Here is a 17,181-nt window from a genome sequence, read left to right as displayed (position 1 = left end):
GGCGGAGATCTCGTCCCCATTTATACTCGCACGTTATGGCCGATGGCCGTATTACTTCCGAGTACCCTCGTATAAGTTACGTGTAAATTCGGGTGACTCAGGGACTAAACATGACTGGCGCAATTCTCATCTCTTGGCAAAGGCATGATCCGTGCACTATTTCGGCGTTGTCAATTCCTCCGTGATCCGCAATAATGACCCAATCGGAGTTATTGTTGTTTGCGATGCTGTGTGGTTTCCACTGTAGAATAATGTTGTCAAAAGCGTTCGAGAGCCAAGCAGATGACACGTGCAGCATCGTGTAACCAATCTTGAATATTTTAACCCTTTTGCTCATAACAATTACTTTATCTACCTCGTTGAGCCTCAATAATGCAGCTCCTGCACGCGACTCCTGGTGGCCAAGCTTCGACAAGCTTTCGCTAAGGGTCTGAGGGCCGTTATCCGTGTCGCTCCCGGCCAAACAATCTCGGTACCAGTCTCTGTTGAGATTTGGTTCTCTTGTCACTGCATAGCAGAACAGTTCCAGTCATTTTCAAGGCATCATCCACGTGTAATGCGACTGTTCATCATCAAGAAATTGTATCGTTGTATTAAATATGCTCAACAGTAAAGCGATATCATCAGAGGCTCGCCCATTTGGCAGCCTCACTTGGCAAAACGCAAGGCATTATTGAAGTCTCTCTGTTTCCCAGACATTGATTCTGACCCGGGAGTTCTCTCGTCGAAAATTTCTCGCTCCTTTGGCGCGCAGATTACCATTGCTTCTCCTCTCTCTGAGCGAATTGGTCGCCCTGCTCCGTAATCTCCTTGTTGAACTGGGCATTGTCGGGAAGCCCCTCCTTTTGCTCAAACTGGCCGAGACCTGTCATGACATTAGCATTCTTGAAGCAGTACAATATAAAAAGGTAAAGCATCTCCAAACGTTAAATACGCACCTCTCTCGACAAACTGCTCGCCAGCACTGTCTTGTCCACCCTGGTTGCCGCCAGCGTTGGACTTCTGGTTGTTGTTGCTGTTGTCTCCCAATTGCTGGTTGAGCTCGGACTCGCCGGCCTGAACGAGATCGTTTCCGAATTCACCCATGTTGATTGTAGGATGTTTTTGAGATGGGCTTTCTGAAAATTTGAAGAATGTGATGAAGAATTAAAGCAAGAGAGATGTGTAGAAATAGGGGTCCGTTCAAGGATTATATATACCTTTGTATCGTCGAGCGCACGGCGGGGAGAGGCTTGGAGGGGCAAGCAGGATTGAACAACAAGCAGGGGAGGGGCAGGGGACAATGATGAAGTACAGGTGGGTCAAGATCTTGTTTCTCTGGCATGATTGTGGTCATTGCTTCATTTACCGCCAATCATACACTCGTAGGGACGTACTCTGATCCACGTCTCAAACCTAGCCTTCCTCTGTCATCATCGCCCTGCTTGACCGGCATTTCACTGCCAATTCCATTTGCTAACTATTTCGGCCATGCCGAGGCAATCTGTTTCACACACACGACCAACCATGCAAAGCGGTAAGCCAGCCAAATGTGAGCCGCCCTATTGCCATAACAGATTTCAAGAGATTCAGTCATCATTTTTCATAAGAGTATTTGATAATGATCGCCTAGCATCAGTCAGGTCAACGTCATCATCTTATCGTAATAGTATCCAGCAAGCCAAAGTCATTGCTCGTCCGCGCAGTCGACTCCTGTTAAAGACACGGCAGAAGATCCAGTAAGTGCCGCCACACAGGCTCAGCGTAGATCAATGAAAAGCTCTCTTAAATATCGTAAGCTCCTCTATTCAACAGTATTTGCATTTCGTGAGATTAGATTCACCTACGTAGCAATGGTAGCTGTGGAAGGTGAAGCTTCAATTGGAAATGACGACTGTTTCGCTTATGTTACTGAATACGGACATGGACCGGGTAACGAAACGTTAAGATCACTGCTTGGCTGTTCAAGAGAACTCGAGCTCGGAAATATTGACCTTTCGTCGAATGGATTGCAGACATCTGTCTGTGTCAATAGCTGTATCAGCTGAACCTCGAGCACAGCAGGTTAACTAGCTAGCCACCGACAAAGTTTTACCATAGCTGCGGAAGACTCACCCGCAGGCTCTGCTAGCATGGCATCTGAACGATCCAACTCGCCCGAGCAGACTGACTCGGTTGCACAAAGATTGGATGAGTCAGAGAAGAAAGAAGATCAAGACCTGAAGGGCGAGGAAGAGGAAGTGGAGAAGCAAGAGGAAGAAAAACGCGATACAGAAACGGAATCTCAATCAGCGGACAAGGAGGCATCAGACAACTCTCAGGAAGACGCACCACCTTTACCCGACGAGGCGCTGCCCCCACCGCTGCCAGATGAGGCTCCACCCAGCGAGGTACAAGATGATGGATGGCAGCCCCTCTGGGATGAAAATGCTCAAGCGTACTACTTTTACAATCGCTTCACTGGTGTTTCGCAATGGGAAAATCCGCGAGTTCCAGACGCGCAAAGCACCTCAGCTGGCCGAGGACTCGGGAACCATGAGAGAATAGGTGGAGAAGAGCAATCGACCGAGGAACAGCAGGACGACGAGGAGGAGGAGGAGGCGCAAGCTCGTCCCTACGGTGGCTATAATCCCGCGATACACGGTGATTACGACCCGACTGCGCCTTACGCAAAGGTGTACGAGCCCGCCGAAGAGGAGAGCGCAGCAGGATATGGTGCTCATCCAGCTGCAGACCCGTCGGATGCTTATGTTTCTACCGGCACGTTCAATCGGTTTACGGGTAAATGGCAAGACCAGAACCTGACGCCAGACCGCTTCAGCGATGCCAATAAGAGCTACCGGCAAATGTCCGCCTATTTTGACGTCGATGCTGCCGCTAACAGCCATGATGGACGTAGTCTCCGGGCCGAGCGGGCGCAAAAGAAGCTGAGCAAGAAAGAGCTCAAGGAATTTAAAGAGAAACGCCGCCAACGCAAGGAAGAAAAGCGGCGAGCATGGTTACTTGATTAGGTGCTACATATTGGTTTTTTTTTTGTTTGGTTTGGCGCCGGGTGTTTTGGTCTTGACTTCAAATGCAAAACGGAATAGTGGGTCTTCAACTTCATCTCTCAACATGCACAAGAGCAGTCAAACATTTGATTCTTCTCATATATCCAACTAGCAGATGCATTCTCTCTTCATACCGTAACTGCCTGATCTCACAAGCTCTGCTAGGAGACTCATTGAACAAATGCTGCAAAATCTTTATATGGATATAAACAATAGTCTATAGTATCAGACACAATAAAAACACAATAAGCTATTTTACTAGAGAAACGATTCCAATGACTCTATGTTGTCTTTTGACGGCGCCTGGTTACCTCGCTCCCCCAAGGTTGCCAGGAACAAGCCTCGGAGGTTCTCCGCCAAACCTCCGATCGCCGAGCAGAAAACCTTCCCAGAAAAAAGTTCCCGGATACAACACCCCTCAGTCTTTTGTCAAGACTACAAACACTTTCTCTCCACAGCTTACTACAGCTTCAATTGCACTCTTGAGTACATCTTCTTTTTTCAATCTATATATCATCATACTCAAGACCGGCAAAACCACAACACACCAAAAATGTCCTTCACCCTCACCGAAGACGAAATCGACGACCTCCTGTACTTTGCCCGCGCCGGCGAGGCAGACGACCTGGTCTCTACTCTCAAGGAACTGGCTACTGCCAAGGGACTTTCTTCGCCGGGGCCCATTCTGTCGCAGGCCAGAGATGAGCACTCTGGCAACAGCGTCCTGCACATGGCTGCCGCCAATGGATTTACTCGTACGTTTTTTGAAGCCTATATCATGCCCACGTCCCCTTCCATCCATTTATTCTTTCTCTGGTCCTTTTGTTATACACCATATGCCTCTTATACACTACATGTTTCCTTAAGATGTGAATCTTTACCTTTCAAGACTAATACGATCTCAAATGTTTCAAAACTGAACACTGTCCTCGAAACTAACCAAAAAAAATCTACAGAACTCGTGACATCCGTCCTCGCCCTCCTGCCCGAAACCTCCGAGGAGCGCAAGGCAGTGCTCGCTCACCGCAACTCTTCCGGAAACACGCCATTGCACTGGGCCGCAGTGAACGGACACCTCGAGACCGTAAAAGCGCTCGTGGACGCCGGCGCAGACGTGGGCATCATGAATAACGCTGGACTGGACGCCGTGTTTGAAGCTGAGCGCGGCGGAAAAGACGAGGTGGTGGGATGGTTGCTAGCCAAGACGGCGGCCGGTGAGGGCATGGATGAGGAAGAAGGCGAGGATAATGGTGAAGAAAGCTCAAAGGCTGGAACGGTGGACGAGGCGCAGAAGCAGGAAGAGACTGAGACGACGGAAGGGAAAGGCAAGGGTAAAGAACGACAAGAGGAAAACGTGTCTTCTGTCGAGGACAAGGTCAAGAAAATCGACATCAATCAGCCTTGAACCTTGATAAGGAATTGGTCTCAATTCCTTTTTTCCGAGGTTTGGCCGTAAGACGCTTGGGGAGGACGACAGAAACGGGAGTGGATAGTACAGCGCATCCCCTCGGAAAGACTCCAGTTGATACTTCCATTTGACAAGAGAGGGAGCTGAACTGGACATGCATGTCGTTTCTTATTCCAATACCGAGTACATGCACGACGACTTACGACAATTTCCGTCTAGATGGGGGAGAAACAGGACGGGTATCCATTCCAAAAGCATACGATCACAGCCTTGTCACCAACCCTGCCAGACACCGCTCTTCTCATCATACAAACGTACCGTATTTATTCACCATCATGGGAGGAGCCACATTTCATACCACCGGCTGTTGAAGTAACCATGTGTCACTTTTACAAAGTTCTGCGCAAGAAAATTTTTATGATATCCCTTTACATAGTCACATCTTCTTATATTAAAATGTATTGCATTTTCTTGACATTTCTTTATATATCTTTATATTTTTTAACATGTCTACACACTTCTTCCTATTTCGTTAGGTACGTTTCTTGGCATATATTTCGTATATACACTGCCTTGTGTACATGTACATATCCCATATAAGTATACTACTCATCATCATCATACATCCTCTGACGTTGCCATGTTGTCGTGCGAGACCAAATATCCATCTCACGTTATCCACGTTATCACCGCACACAAAGCAGTCCGTCCATCAACATCCTTCCACTTTTTTCACCATCCACAAAAAAAAGGAAAGAATTTTTCGTGGCGTCAATAGATTCACGACGCAAATAATACGACTCGAATAGAAAGAGAGAGAAAGAACAGTCTTTGTACAGTGCACGACATGACTATAGGTGTATACGCATATATATAATATTGAGAGAGGAAAAGAAAATAAAAAGAGAAAGAAAAAGAAAAAAAAAACCCCCCGGGATAAAAGAAAAAGAGAAAGAAAAAAAGGAAACACGAACACGGAACAAAAAAGGGGTGGCAAAAAAAGGAAACGGAAGAAAAATATATCATCCACTCGCTGCTACTCTTCGTCCCCGTTCGGAGTCTTCTTCTTCTGAAGATCCACCGACGCTCCACTCGTCATCCGAGTCGTCGGGCTTGCGATACATGAAAAACTGCACAAAGATACACATGTCCAGCACGAGCGTGCCGAAGCTGCCGAGCAGCCAGGATAGATTGACGAGCATGTAGCGCGCGTATATGGCCGCTGCTTCGCCGTCGTGGCAGCGGCGGGGGGCGAAGTAGCCTTGGTCGGTGAGAGGGTGGTTGGATAGTCCTCCCAGTCCAGTTGTGTCTTGGGCTCCGGCCTGGCCTCCGACGGAGCCTCCAACAAAACCTCCAATAGAACCTCCAATAGAACCTACGCCTGCGGGTCCGGTGGCTTTATGAAACTTGTAGCAGCGCGGGGAATAGGCAAAAATGCTCAAAACATAGGTCAGGTTTCCAATACACGCAAAGAGGAAGAAGAGCATGGAGACGCCCTCGGTGGATTTGCGGCGGTAATTGAGCAGGATCTGGGGGATGCGGGAGCCGAGATAGAGAGCGGCGCAGAAGTAGCCGAATACTTGGCCGAGAATGCTAAAGGACAGGGCGTCATTGGGGTCGGACACGCTGCTGTCGTCGTCGGGCATGTCGTTGCGGCCGCGGGACCGGGCGTTGCTGACCCACCATCCGAACACGCCGGCGGCGCAGACCATGACGATGACGAAAGTGTTGGAGACAATGGTTTGGAACGTCGATGCGGGTTGGATGTTGCGTGTGGCAGGGGGGTCGGTGGGCTTGGGCGGGTCGAGGAGGGGGGTAACGGGAGAAAGGTGCGTGCCGTCGACGTTTGTGAGGTGGGAGAGCGAGGGGCGGCGAGTGCGCGAATGAGATTGGGATGGGGTTGGGCCGGAGGTGCGGCGGTGGGCATTGTCGTACAAGAGAGCAGATGTTTCGTCTGGCGTGCCTGCGCTGGGGCCGCTGATACCGTTGGTGGGAGCGGTGGAGGGAGCGGCTTCTGAAAGCGAGGGCGGAGGAGATGGAGAGCTAGGCCTACCGCCACCTAGACGCCAGCCGCGGTAGTAGAAGCATTGTGCTAATAGCACAATGTCGGCTAGAGTGTAATACACCGCAAGAATGATCTGCGTATGTTTGTTAGATTGCAAATGCATTGATGTCGAGGATATGGCTTTTGAGTATGAAAGGATTGAAGAGGGCAGACTGTTGGAAAAAGATGCGTGCTGAGAATGAGACACTCACCATTGTAGGTAATACGCCTTGCAAGACTGCTCCAAGGATGTTAAAGACATCGCCGGCGAGCCAGACGATGATGAATAAGAGTGATAGACCCTCAGTCGAGCCACGCCGGAAGTTTTCGACTATCTGAGGCGAGAAGACGACCACCCAGCAGGCAATGGATACAGATCTGGAAATGTTAGTTATAAATGATCAATTCCACTGCCTGGTCATATTCAATGCCTTATGGAAATGCTCTTACCCACAAATCCCACTGAGGGCCTCAATGTCCAGATTTATGCCTTGTGATGGCGGAAACATGATGCCGGCAATTCAATGTTGCCGGTGCTGAATAAAACTATTATCTCCGCCACGTTTACGCAGCACTTTGATGTTGCAGCGTATCAATTGTCCAGTATAACGATGCGTTTGTCTGCGAACACACGAACTGGCTGTGCTTTTCGTCTCACAAAAAGGATCCGGTTCGGTCGTTGCCACCCAACCCTCGCAGGGCAAGATCCTCTTTGATTCTGAATCTGTTGATTTCAAGATGTCAAGCGCTGGTAATGGTAAGCGCCGAGTGTGCCAGATCCACCGTTTCAACAGAAGCTTGGGCAATTTCTAGCGAACAGGTAAAGGCCCAAATGCCTCGGTTCCTAATAATATTATGCGTCGAAGCGATCGATGAACATCAATGCAATCTCTGCGCGTAATTCTTTCGAGTGCGCCAATAGAGCAATTGCGGTACCGATGGGAAGATGACGCTGTTAAATGTGCTTCGTAAAGTCGAACTTAATGGTCGTTTGCCAAATATTGAAGCCCACGCACAACGAGCGCTAATAGTAGAGCAAATCCAAAAGAGCGACAATGCAAAAGTCTGCTCAATTTTACCGGCATCGGCCAAGGCAAATTTGAGTCAAACAAGTGAGGTGACGACAAAGACGTATCCAGTCATTGCATTTTGCATTGTAGCGCAAGTTTTTGGCGGCGGCGGTTCAAGTCCGGCGGTAGACCGAAGACAGCCGAAGGCGGTGAGCGTACGTTTTACGTAACGAGCGTTCCATGACGACCATGACGTGCCTGGCAGAATCGGATATAGCATGGAAAACCATACCAATGGCAAAATATCGTCCTGGAACGCCAGCGTATCTCCGATTGCAAATGCTAGGTTGATTAGATCTAAAACCCTGTTCAGCACGAGCATGATTGCCAAATCAGAAAGATTTCTTTTCTAGGAGTGGAAGAGAGCGAGGAGTAATGCAAGCTTATGGTAGCGGTATTCACCTAAACTACCTGGTAGGTAGATCCTAGACCCAGGTACCTGTCTAACTCACAAAATCTCGAGTAATATTCGATAGGCACAAAATGATATCGATTGGTTTGCAAGGTCTAATCCTGCCCGAGTGTAGTATGCATCTGAGGTCCTTGAGACATGGAAGTAAACATCCACAACGTAGCACTTTATACAACACGACCACATTTATTTTCTGTCGATACTCTAATTGAAAATCTGTTCCCATCGATAAAAATGTCGGGCTATAGACAGCATATCAACAGAGAACAACCCATACAACACCGCTCTGCACATACCTGGGTCTCATACCTCGACAAACTCCAGAGAATATACAGGTTTTGAGGTCAACTGGACGAGTCTTTGAATTGACTAGTCTTACTATTTGCATGATGATCATAATTCAAAATATTTATTTGGCTATGTAGAGACGCCCTATTCCTTGAGCTACTCTACTTTGTACTCGCAGAGTAATAGAGTACCCATTCCAGCAATACTGCTCTGGCTGATAGTTAATTCGGAAACCAAAGCCATTAAGGCAGGTCCATCAACACTAGACCCCTGCCGGAATAGCGCCCTTTTGCCGAGTGAGCTGGCGGCATCTTCCGAAGCAACGCCCAAGTAGCCGAGCGCTAGTAGCGGGAAAAGCTGCTGTGGGTCATGTGATTCGTGATCATGCATTGTTTAACGAAAGAGGAAAGAACAACACAACATCCCACTTTGGTGGGGCCAGACCACCAACACCACCCCTCACATCCTTGCGTGTAATCTCGCCTTCTTCAGTAGTCTGGTCTCGCCCCGAGCAAACCGTCGGTCAGTGCGTAGAGCTCCTGCTCCAGTTCTTGTCGAATCATTTCACTTTGCGAGCTATTGCATGGAAGAATCGCTTGGCAGTTGAAAGCAGCGCTTACAAAGATAATTCCAGATAGCATTAAGCGTAAACTCTAGTGGAATCTATATATCAAGGGAGAGAGAAAATGCAAAACTCTAAGCTAGTCATTGAATTTACGCGGAAGATTCGCCAGTCAATGGTTCATAATGCACGCTTTTTGTTGCATTCAGAGAAGGAGGGCAAAAGATTAGCCAATGCAACGTCTAGGATATACAATGAATGGAAAGCTTGAAGCGGTGACAAAATCGAGCGGGGTGATGAGCCCTCTAGCAGAAGAAGGGGTCCAAGGGGAGAATATAAAAGACAATAGAAAGGCGAAGAACAAATTTCGTATCATGACGTCGTACATAGAGAATTGAAGTGAACACGAAAGTTATATAACATGAATAAATCGAAGATGCTCCAATGCAAGTTGAGGGTATCTTTTCTAAAAGAGGGTGCCGTCCGAAATTATAGAAATCGGGGGTTCTTTGGTGTTTGGACGTGAGACTTCAGCCAATTCTCGGCCGCCCTGTTTTCCGGTCAGATCATTGGTCATGTAGATGGAGCCCGCTCTTCTGCCTTACCTTCCATGTGCCTGCTTCAAGCATCTGCGTCAAGCTGAGTCCTTCGCCCTTGGGGAAGCCGAGAAGTTTGTTGACTTCGATCAACAACTCGTCCATGAATCCTACCGTCAACGCTCGCCACTCCACAATAACATCGTCATCTGCAGCGAACAGAGGAACAACCTCCATACTGGGTTGTCCCTGTAACTTGGCATTATGATGATAGGCAGCAATACCCCGTTTGGCGTCATCGGCGCGAAGAGTTAAAAGGCCGGTATCGATGAGAAGCCCGCCGTTGCGATATTCAGGTAATGCTGTTAACAGCTGTCGGCCTGAGAAGTGAATGTGAAGTAATTTGGACATTGGTTCCATCAGCGAATAAGCCAGCCATTGTGTGAGCTTATGGAAGGGCGAGATGTTCTCCCATGGCTGGGATGGATGTGACGGCATGGATGAGCATGGCCAGGCGTCGCCTAATGACACTCCATCAATCTGCGTACGGCCAGTTGGCCAAATAGGAGCGAAGCCGTCCATAAGGACAGACCAAAGAGTGGGAAGCGGAACTATGGGAATAGCTGTCGCTTGTGTTGTGGGATGTGAAAGAAGATAGTCTGAACCCTGTCAGCAAGCTGGACAAAATAGCAGAAAGATGCATAGAAAGGCTCATACCAAGCATACTCCCCGGTCGAGCCTCAACACCAAACAATTCTTGATTCTCCAAAGCAGCAGCTAATCGAATCAAAAGGCCCGTACGACCTTCCAATCCGACGATAGGGTTATCCTCGGAGACTTGTAGACCCTTTGCAAGGGTCTGCGGAGTGAGTTTTCGAAGCCCAGGACCATCTACTTGAAAAGGTTCATTTGCGTCGCTGCTGAACATCCCGGCTTTGAACATCTCTAAGCTAGCGACTGCTAGACCTTCGCTCCGCCGGAAAATTTTGCCAGATTCCTTACTTCGATATTGCCAACGAGTCCCTGCCCCTGCATCAAGCAAGACTGATATGGTAAATAGGTCCACCAAGCGCCGGGTTCGTTCTTGCGCATCCACGGTTGAGGGCCATGACTGGAGCAGCTGGTCCACTCGTGGTCGTCCTCCAGCTTCAAAGTGTTGCCAACATCCATGAGGAGGAATCGATTCGTAGTCTGGGGCATAATCCCTCTGCAGCAAAAAATTTCCAGTCAGCCATAATGGTTCATTTGCCAAATTCTGACACGAGGTCTTCGGCAAGGGTTCCTAACATGCCTTAATTATGGAGACAATGTATGCAGCGGTATCCCGGAATTTGGATGTGTCTACCGTAAAGTGCGAAAGTTGGTTCTGTCGAGCCTTTTCGAGCACGAATTTAGCTCTGTCTCTGACAGAGTGAAGGCTTCGCAAATAAGCCACTGGATCCACTGCCGGATCTGGTGGCTTAGGGAGCGGAGTGTCAGGGATGATCGTGGGTGTCGAAGCAAACGGTGACGTTGGACTACCGGCCGCCAGTCTCAACTGCTCTGATGGCTTGACTGGTCTGTTGACTTTGCGGGAATCCACGCCATTGTGATCAACGACAATGGGAGGGCGGTGCTGCTTCCGTCCAAAAATACCCATTGTAGATTTGCGCTTTCTTCCCTCTCTCGTCTAACTTTCCTACAATACTGCACCACAATCTGCTGGACAGGAAAGATGTGCTGGGATTGGTCCTGCGGGGCGTTGTAATGCGTTTATTTTTTTTTCGAATGGGATCTTCAGAACGAGCTCGCAATGGCGACAAAGGAGACCAAGTACGCTGTTGGCTGTGGCGAGGATTGGGCTTTCACTGGGTCGAGACCCTTAATCGCACTCCTCGACTTTTCAATTTTTCTTGATGCAGTGCAGGATCAAAGTCAGGCTATGCTTGCTGACAGTTTATCCGAGATTTCCCTCTTGAACACCACCAATCGGCAAGGAATCAAAATGGAACATGAACACGATGGACATAACAAATCTTGAGATAGAGAGCGAAGAAAGAAGTTTAAGACGATCCGGGGGGTGCAGACCGACGGGCAATTGCAGACAGGTGCAAGTCTCCTTCTTATTATTACCACTATACTACGTACTATTATCCCTCGAACAATCGCGGCCAAATACATGAGCTATCCGGAGTTACTTGATCATCCACTCATCTTCTGATCTCTGTGCGTTTCCCCGCTAATCATTTATCGAGGTCTTAGTCGCTCCCGTCGAGAGAAGAGGGGGCCTCTCGCTGCAGGAACCATTGAAAAAAAGGACAGGGGAGAGAAATCCACCAAGCGCACCAGCGAAAGGATAATTTACAAGATTCAGGGATGAGAGATGCGGGATCGAGCGATTAGCAACCAGAAAACCAAGCGTCAAAGGATCCAAGGATCCGAAGAAAACCCATAAGCATCAAGGGTCTAGAGAGCCGTTCAAAATCTTCATGCTTCTCTCTGATTGCACTGTCCGATCGATGCTACAGACCTCGTCCGACCAGTAGCACCGGCCCTGATTTCCGAACCAGGGACCAAAGGGGACCCTTTTCGATCTAGGCAATTGGATGCCGCGGGTCTGTAGTCGGTCGTCGTTGCCATTATTCCGAGCCACCAACGCCTTCCAGGCCTTAGCTATAGCCAGACACCCTTCCGAGCTGTCGGCGGCACTTAGGCTAGTCAGGGGGTTAAATTGGTACCGATTCTCTACCGGGATCCACCGAGTACTGCAGTCAAAGAACAACAGCGGCACACGCTTGGTAGAATGGAGTACGGCCCAGCATGGTCGTGGGGCATTGAAGGAGCATGCATTCTTGGAGGGGCTTGGCCTAGTTCTGGCCGCCCGCAACTTTGGCCAAAGTGGAGCGTTCGGCACCACAAATCACCACATCGGACCGGAAGACGGGGGTTGCTGTCCATGACCATTGGCGGCCCACACGCGACCTCTCTTCAGCTTGATCGTGTCCTGCGAATTGCAAGCTCCAATTCGCTGCGAAAGATTATGGGATGCAGCTACTGTTGTTTGGGAGCTTACAACTATATATAAATCGCAAAGACCATCTCATCTCAGGAGCTCAGAATTCTGTGGGCAGCTTCTTTGCGACAACGTGGACCATTCAGATCCAAAAGGATCACAACGCGGTCTTACGGCTTGCCAATAGCCCTTGATTTGAAAATTTTTCGCGGGTAAGGCGGCGGTGATCGCGCAAATCGGTCGGCAACGTGCACTGAGGAAGAAGCTCTCGACCGAAACCCCTTCGCGGCCTTGCCATTTGTACTGAGCTGGGAACCCTCAATAGTCCGAAAAGCAAGAGCCAAAGCTGGCAAACCTTAGTCCCACTCGAAATTTCGACCTGTCTCTTCTGGGAAGTGAGAAGATGGAATTTGAATCAATGGCATGGTGTGATCGCGGATAAGGATCGCGGAAGAAACTCCGTAGTGATCGTCTCCAGAGTATAATTCAGGAGAAACGTTGAAGTGGCTATAGCTTTGGGAATTTATATATGCCATACATTCAACGCGCGTTTATGACTTCGATTTGGAGCGGAATAATTGATAGGGAGGAGACTCAATGCGGCGGGGCAACCGTTTCACTGCATGTGATTAGTGATGGGTTCTGTGCTTTGGCCCCATCGTCGATCCTTTTAGAATCAAAATTATTCTTCGAAGATATTGCAACCCTACATGGGGCTGGCCGTTCCTCCATAAAGTTCGTTGAGGTTGCATTTCCATTTAGTTCCCTGGACGCGTACTTGTCTCAATATCGCCATGTACTAAGCAGAGAAGCACTTTAAAATGATTAATTGTCAGGGCCCCCCTGACTCCGAATGCGGTCGAGGTCATAGCTTATGCCGAAGCTTCTTTTACGACGAAAATACGATTAATGAGAGGAGCAGCGTAATGCGGTCTTGTGGACAATAAGACAACATCAAAAAGAGGCAAATTCATTTCGCATCTTGTCCTTCTATTCTCCTTGCAGTAATGATCTAATTCGAGCAGTAAGGTTTGCGTGTCTTGAAAAGCATTCTGCATCTTTGGCATAAATGGACTGCCGTTGTCCTTCGGCGTCCAACGTCAGAGCCCAAAGGTGTACAGGACTATGATTGTCAACATCATTTAATTCCAATCCAAGGGCGCATTTGCACCGTCTCTATTTGAGTCATGTCGAGCTGACCTATCGTATTTATCACTATAATTCAATCATTTACATCCATGATAGACCAAATCTCTTTTTCCTATTGACCGTACCCCCAATTGTTTCAATAATGGACGATCTTGCGGGCCTTAGTTGGAAGGCCGGCTCATTGAATGATTCCAACAAGCCCAACACGACCAATTTTGGAGCTCTGTATGGCGTCAGCAGACCAACCCCGCCTCCTGCTATGTCGGGTAGATCGACTCCCTTGTCAAACTTAGCTTCCGGTAGTCGAACTGGCCTTTCTACCGGCACCGCTTCCTCTACAAAGTCAAATACTCCTGTCAACGACAGCTTCTCGAACTTAGTATCCTTTGGCCGATCGAAGTCTCCCAATAATCTTTCTTTGCAGGAGCGACAAAAGCGTCTGCAGGAACAAAAGGCAAAGGATGATGCAGAGCAGAGGAAGCTTTATGATGCTCACTTCGGGGTCGATAATCAATTCTGGAGTACTCTGGAGAGCGGAAAAGGGACACCAACGTCAACTGCAGCCTCGATCCACACGCCGCCAGCATCATCTGGGACACCTCTCTCAGCCGCAAATATACCATCTTTGACACAGATGCCGCTGGCAACACTCAACGGGGACAAGCGGGAGACAATCCATTCAGCCGCTGCTGATGGTGATTTGCTTGCGGCTTTTTCCTCCGCTGCTCCTGTTGACGCATCAAGTCATTTTCCCCCTCCGCCTGAAACCTCTGCAAGTCCTGCAGACGCATCAATTAGTCGAGCCTCGCCTGGCCAGGCTGAGTGGTCTGCCCATTCTAATCTACTCAACGCCGACGATGATGACCCTTTTGGTTTAGGTCATCCCACAAGGCAGGAGCGCCAAACAGCGGCAACACCTGTCCAGGCAGGTGGCGGTAATGACGATGATGATGTCTTGGGGCTACTCGGAAAACCGGTTTCCGAGCTAGTTCCACCAAAGAAACAAAGCCCGCCACCGGTACGTGAGGAGGAAGAGCATGAAGGCGAGCCGCCGCTGCCAGCAAGTGGGCTGGATAGAGAGGTAGCAGAGCTTGTCGATATGGGTTTCCCAGCCAAAAAGGCAAGACAGGCCGTTGAAGCGACAGGTAATGACATACAATCGGCTGTAGGCTGGCTTCTGAACAAGGCACATGAGGAGGCACGACAGAAGACTCTTCAAAAGCCAGAGTCACGGACCCGTTCTGCAAGGCAGGATAATCGCTCTACAGAAAGAGAGACGGATGTTGAACGAAGACATAGGGATGGACGGGAGACTGCGTCCATGCCCGCCTGGATGAAACCCGAACGCCGGGGCAGCCCGGCGCAACGAGTCTCTGGGGACAACACCCCCGGCGAAAGTGATAAAGATATTGCGCAATACGCATCAGAGATTGGTGTGAGTCTTTTCAAATCTGCCAATACACTATGGAAAACTGGCCAAAGAAGGGTACAAGCGGCCGTTGCAGATTTCCATCATGAGACGGATCCGAGCCAGCCAAAATGGATGAGAGACGCACAAATAGAAGCCCAAATGCATAAGAAAGTACCTTCTCGTCACCAGGGCCAAAGAGAGCATTCTAGTCGTGCAGACAATGGCAAGCCGGACGGTTTACCACCTCGGCCGAACCCTGTCTTGCAGAAAAACATGACTGACGAGGCTTTAATGCTGGAATCGGGTGATTCGAGGCCTCAAAGCAGAACAAACGCTCCATATACCCGACGTGCTGAGGCTAGATCGGCTTCTCCAAGCTTGGAGCATGAAACAAAAGCACCTGCAGCTCGGGACGTACGCTCCGAACCGCTACCGTCGCAGCCACGATTTCTACAACAACGCCAGGAGCGGCGACCGGCTTCAAAACTTAGCCGCCAAGCTGTAGAAGAACAATCAGCGCAGGCATATATTAGCCCGGCCAGACGCAGGAAAGCCGCGCCAAAAGTCGAGGCTGAGGAGCCGGATCTTCTCGGCAGTGGTGGTGCCAGATCCAAAGCTTCCGCACCAACCGCCACCCCACCCCCGCTTCAGTCCAATAATCCATTCCTACAAAAGAGCACTGCTGGCACTACAGCATCTTCGTCAAGTTCTACTCGAACCTCCACACCTCTTCCCACTCGGCCCAAAGCACTACCTCGCCAAATCCCCCAGATCTCTCCGCAGGTAATCTCAGATTCAGCAGCTCATCGTGGAAAAGGCACCGACGCATTCAAGCGTGGAGATTATGCATTAGCTCATGAGTCCTATTCTCGAGCTTTATCACCTCTTCCTCAGACTCATCCTATCGCGATTATTGTTCTTTGTAATCGTGCCCTGACTAATCTCAAGATTGGCGATCCGAAAGCCTCCGTGGCCGATGCAGATCTGGCTCTATCCATTATCGGAGTATCTCGCGGTGCGGGCGAGACAATCGATCTTGGCAATGGTGAAGCCCATAAGGACATGGCAGAATTTTATGGCAAGGCCCTCATGCGCAAAGCTGAGGCGCTGGAGCAGATGGAGCGATGGAAGGAAGCAGGAAGTATTTGGCGGGAAGCAGTTGCAGTTGGTGTTGGAGGCGCTACTAGCATCCAGGGCCGAAACAGATGCGACAAGGCCCTTGGGGGTGATGCCGGTTCCTCGAGATCGTCTTCGAGACCATCTGCTCCAGCTGTAGCCCCCAGGCGGGCCGCGGCATCAAGCGCGGGAACTCCTGTCGCACGCCCTTCAACGTTACCTGCGAAACCTAGCGCAGCAGTCAATCTGCTGCGCGCTGCCAATGCAGCTGCTGAAAAGGCTGACGATGAGAAATTTGCCCTGGCCGATCAAGTCGAGGCTCGGATATTAGCTTGGCGAGGAGGGAAGCAGGACAATCTCCGCGCACTAATTGGCAGTCTCGACACAGTTCTCTGGCCAGAAGCGGGTTGGAAAAAGGTCGGAATGCACGAGCTTGTTATGCCTAACAAAGTCAAGATTGCTTACATGAAAGGCATTGCCAAGGTTCATCCTGACAAGGTGGGTTCGGTACACTCTCTTCTGTTTCTGTTCATTTTCACGTCCTCAGCCCGTATATGCATTTGTCGTTCATCGCATAGGTATGTCACTAAATTTTCAATAGCTCTCCACATCCGCTACGACCGAGCAAAGAATGATCAGCGCGGCAGTATTCAGCACACTAAACGAAGCATGGGACAAGTTCAAGAAAGAAAATAACCTTTAGACGTATTGTTTAAAATGGGCTCCACTACATTTTGCCTTGAGAAATATCTTGCTCTTTACGCGCCGTAAAATTATGGTCAAGTCTTGCATTTTTGGCGTCATTTCTTTCTTTTTACGTCATCATCCATTATCCTTTAAACTTACTGTATGCTACGATTTTTACGATTCTGAGACAAGCTACGTTGAGCAAAATTTTGGATCCATCAGCAATATCATTTATGGCATCCCTAAAGGCATGCCAATTCATTTGTCCATTACGCAAAACGATCACGGGTTGCCCAGCTGTTAGCTCTTTAATTTCTTCTGATACGATTCGCCATGATGAAGTCATACGATCGCTGTGATCCACAAGCATAAGAAAGTCACAGGTTTGGACTGCGCAATCACTTTCATTTGTATTGACAGGTTCCCATCAACCTCAAGGGCAATCGCTTCGATAAACCTTGTCAACCCCTCCTTTTC

The 17,181-nt window shown here is 49.2% G+C and overlaps 7 protein-coding genes across 7 annotated transcripts; 4 read left to right on the top strand and 3 right to left on the bottom strand.

Annotated features, from left to right (window-relative positions):
• Positions 1 to 567: 567 nt before the first annotated feature.
• On the bottom strand, positions 568 to 1,258 carry L228DRAFT_284984 (hypothetical protein). The gene is made up of 2 exons (XM_018336289.1): positions 939 to 1,258; positions 568 to 865 (listed from the first exon to the last, which is right to left on the bottom strand). Exons 1-2 carry the CDS (start codon positions 1,084 to 1,086, stop codon positions 756 to 758), a joined length of 258 nt encoding a protein of 85 aa, XP_018185813.1. The 5' UTR covers positions 1,087 to 1,258; the 3' UTR covers positions 568 to 755.
• A 722-nt stretch (positions 1,259 to 1,980) lies between these two features.
• Positions 1,981 to 3,260, top strand: L228DRAFT_284983 (hypothetical protein). Its single transcript, XM_018336288.1, has one exon. The coding sequence runs from the start codon at positions 2,112 to 2,114 to the stop codon at positions 2,988 to 2,990; it is 879 nt and encodes a 292-aa protein (XP_018185812.1). The 5' UTR covers positions 1,981 to 2,111; the 3' UTR covers positions 2,991 to 3,260.
• A 199-nt stretch (positions 3,261 to 3,459) lies between these two features.
• On the top strand, positions 3,460 to 4,880 carry L228DRAFT_284982 (ankyrin). Its single transcript, XM_018336287.1, has 2 exons — positions 3,460 to 3,784; positions 3,986 to 4,880. The coding sequence occupies exons 1-2, from the start codon at positions 3,583 to 3,585 to the stop codon at positions 4,432 to 4,434; spliced, it is 651 nt and encodes a 216-aa protein (XP_018185811.1). The 5' UTR covers positions 3,460 to 3,582; the 3' UTR covers positions 4,435 to 4,880.
• On the top strand, positions 4,539 to 5,248 carry L228DRAFT_25110 (hypothetical protein). The gene has a single exon (XM_018333481.1). The coding sequence runs from the start codon at positions 4,657 to 4,659 to the stop codon at positions 5,035 to 5,037; it is 381 nt and encodes a 126-aa protein (XP_018185810.1). The 5' UTR covers positions 4,539 to 4,656; the 3' UTR covers positions 5,038 to 5,248.
• A 211-nt stretch (positions 5,249 to 5,459) lies between these two features.
• L228DRAFT_240796 (PQ-loop-domain-containing protein) lies at positions 5,460 to 6,990 on the bottom strand (the record flags this gene model as incomplete). The annotated part of the gene is made up of 3 exons (XM_018331278.1): positions 5,460 to 6,575; positions 6,694 to 6,859; positions 6,932 to 6,990. The coding sequence occupies 3 exons, from the start codon at positions 6,988 to 6,990 to the stop codon at positions 5,460 to 5,462; spliced, it is 1,341 nt and encodes a 446-aa protein (XP_018185809.1).
• Positions 6,991 to 9,279: 2,289 nt separating this feature from the next.
• L228DRAFT_253994 (DUF1688-domain-containing protein) lies at positions 9,280 to 10,936 on the bottom strand (the record flags this gene model as incomplete). Its single annotated transcript, XM_018333797.1, has 5 exons — positions 9,280 to 9,363; positions 9,419 to 10,008; positions 10,067 to 10,556; positions 10,641 to 10,866; positions 10,917 to 10,936. 5 exons carry the CDS (start codon positions 10,934 to 10,936, stop codon positions 9,280 to 9,282), a joined length of 1,410 nt encoding a protein of 469 aa, XP_018185808.1.
• Positions 10,937 to 13,269: 2,333 nt separating this feature from the next.
• Positions 13,270 to 16,993, top strand: L228DRAFT_249931 (hypothetical protein). Its single transcript, XM_018333197.1, has 2 exons — positions 13,270 to 16,515; positions 16,619 to 16,993. Exons 1-2 carry the CDS (start codon positions 13,633 to 13,635, stop codon positions 16,718 to 16,720), a joined length of 2,985 nt encoding a protein of 994 aa, XP_018185807.1. The 5' UTR covers positions 13,270 to 13,632; the 3' UTR covers positions 16,721 to 16,993.
• The last annotated feature ends 188 nt before the right edge of the window (positions 16,994 to 17,181 follow it).

This window comes from Xylona heveae, assembly GCF_001619985.1.
Source record: "Xylona heveae TC161 unplaced genomic scaffold L228scaffold_10, whole genome shotgun sequence".
In the NCBI taxonomy this organism is placed as follows: Eukaryota; Fungi; Ascomycota; class Xylonomycetes; order Xylonales; family Xylonaceae; genus Xylona; species Xylona heveae.
This window is presented reverse-complemented; position numbering and strand designations above follow the sequence as displayed.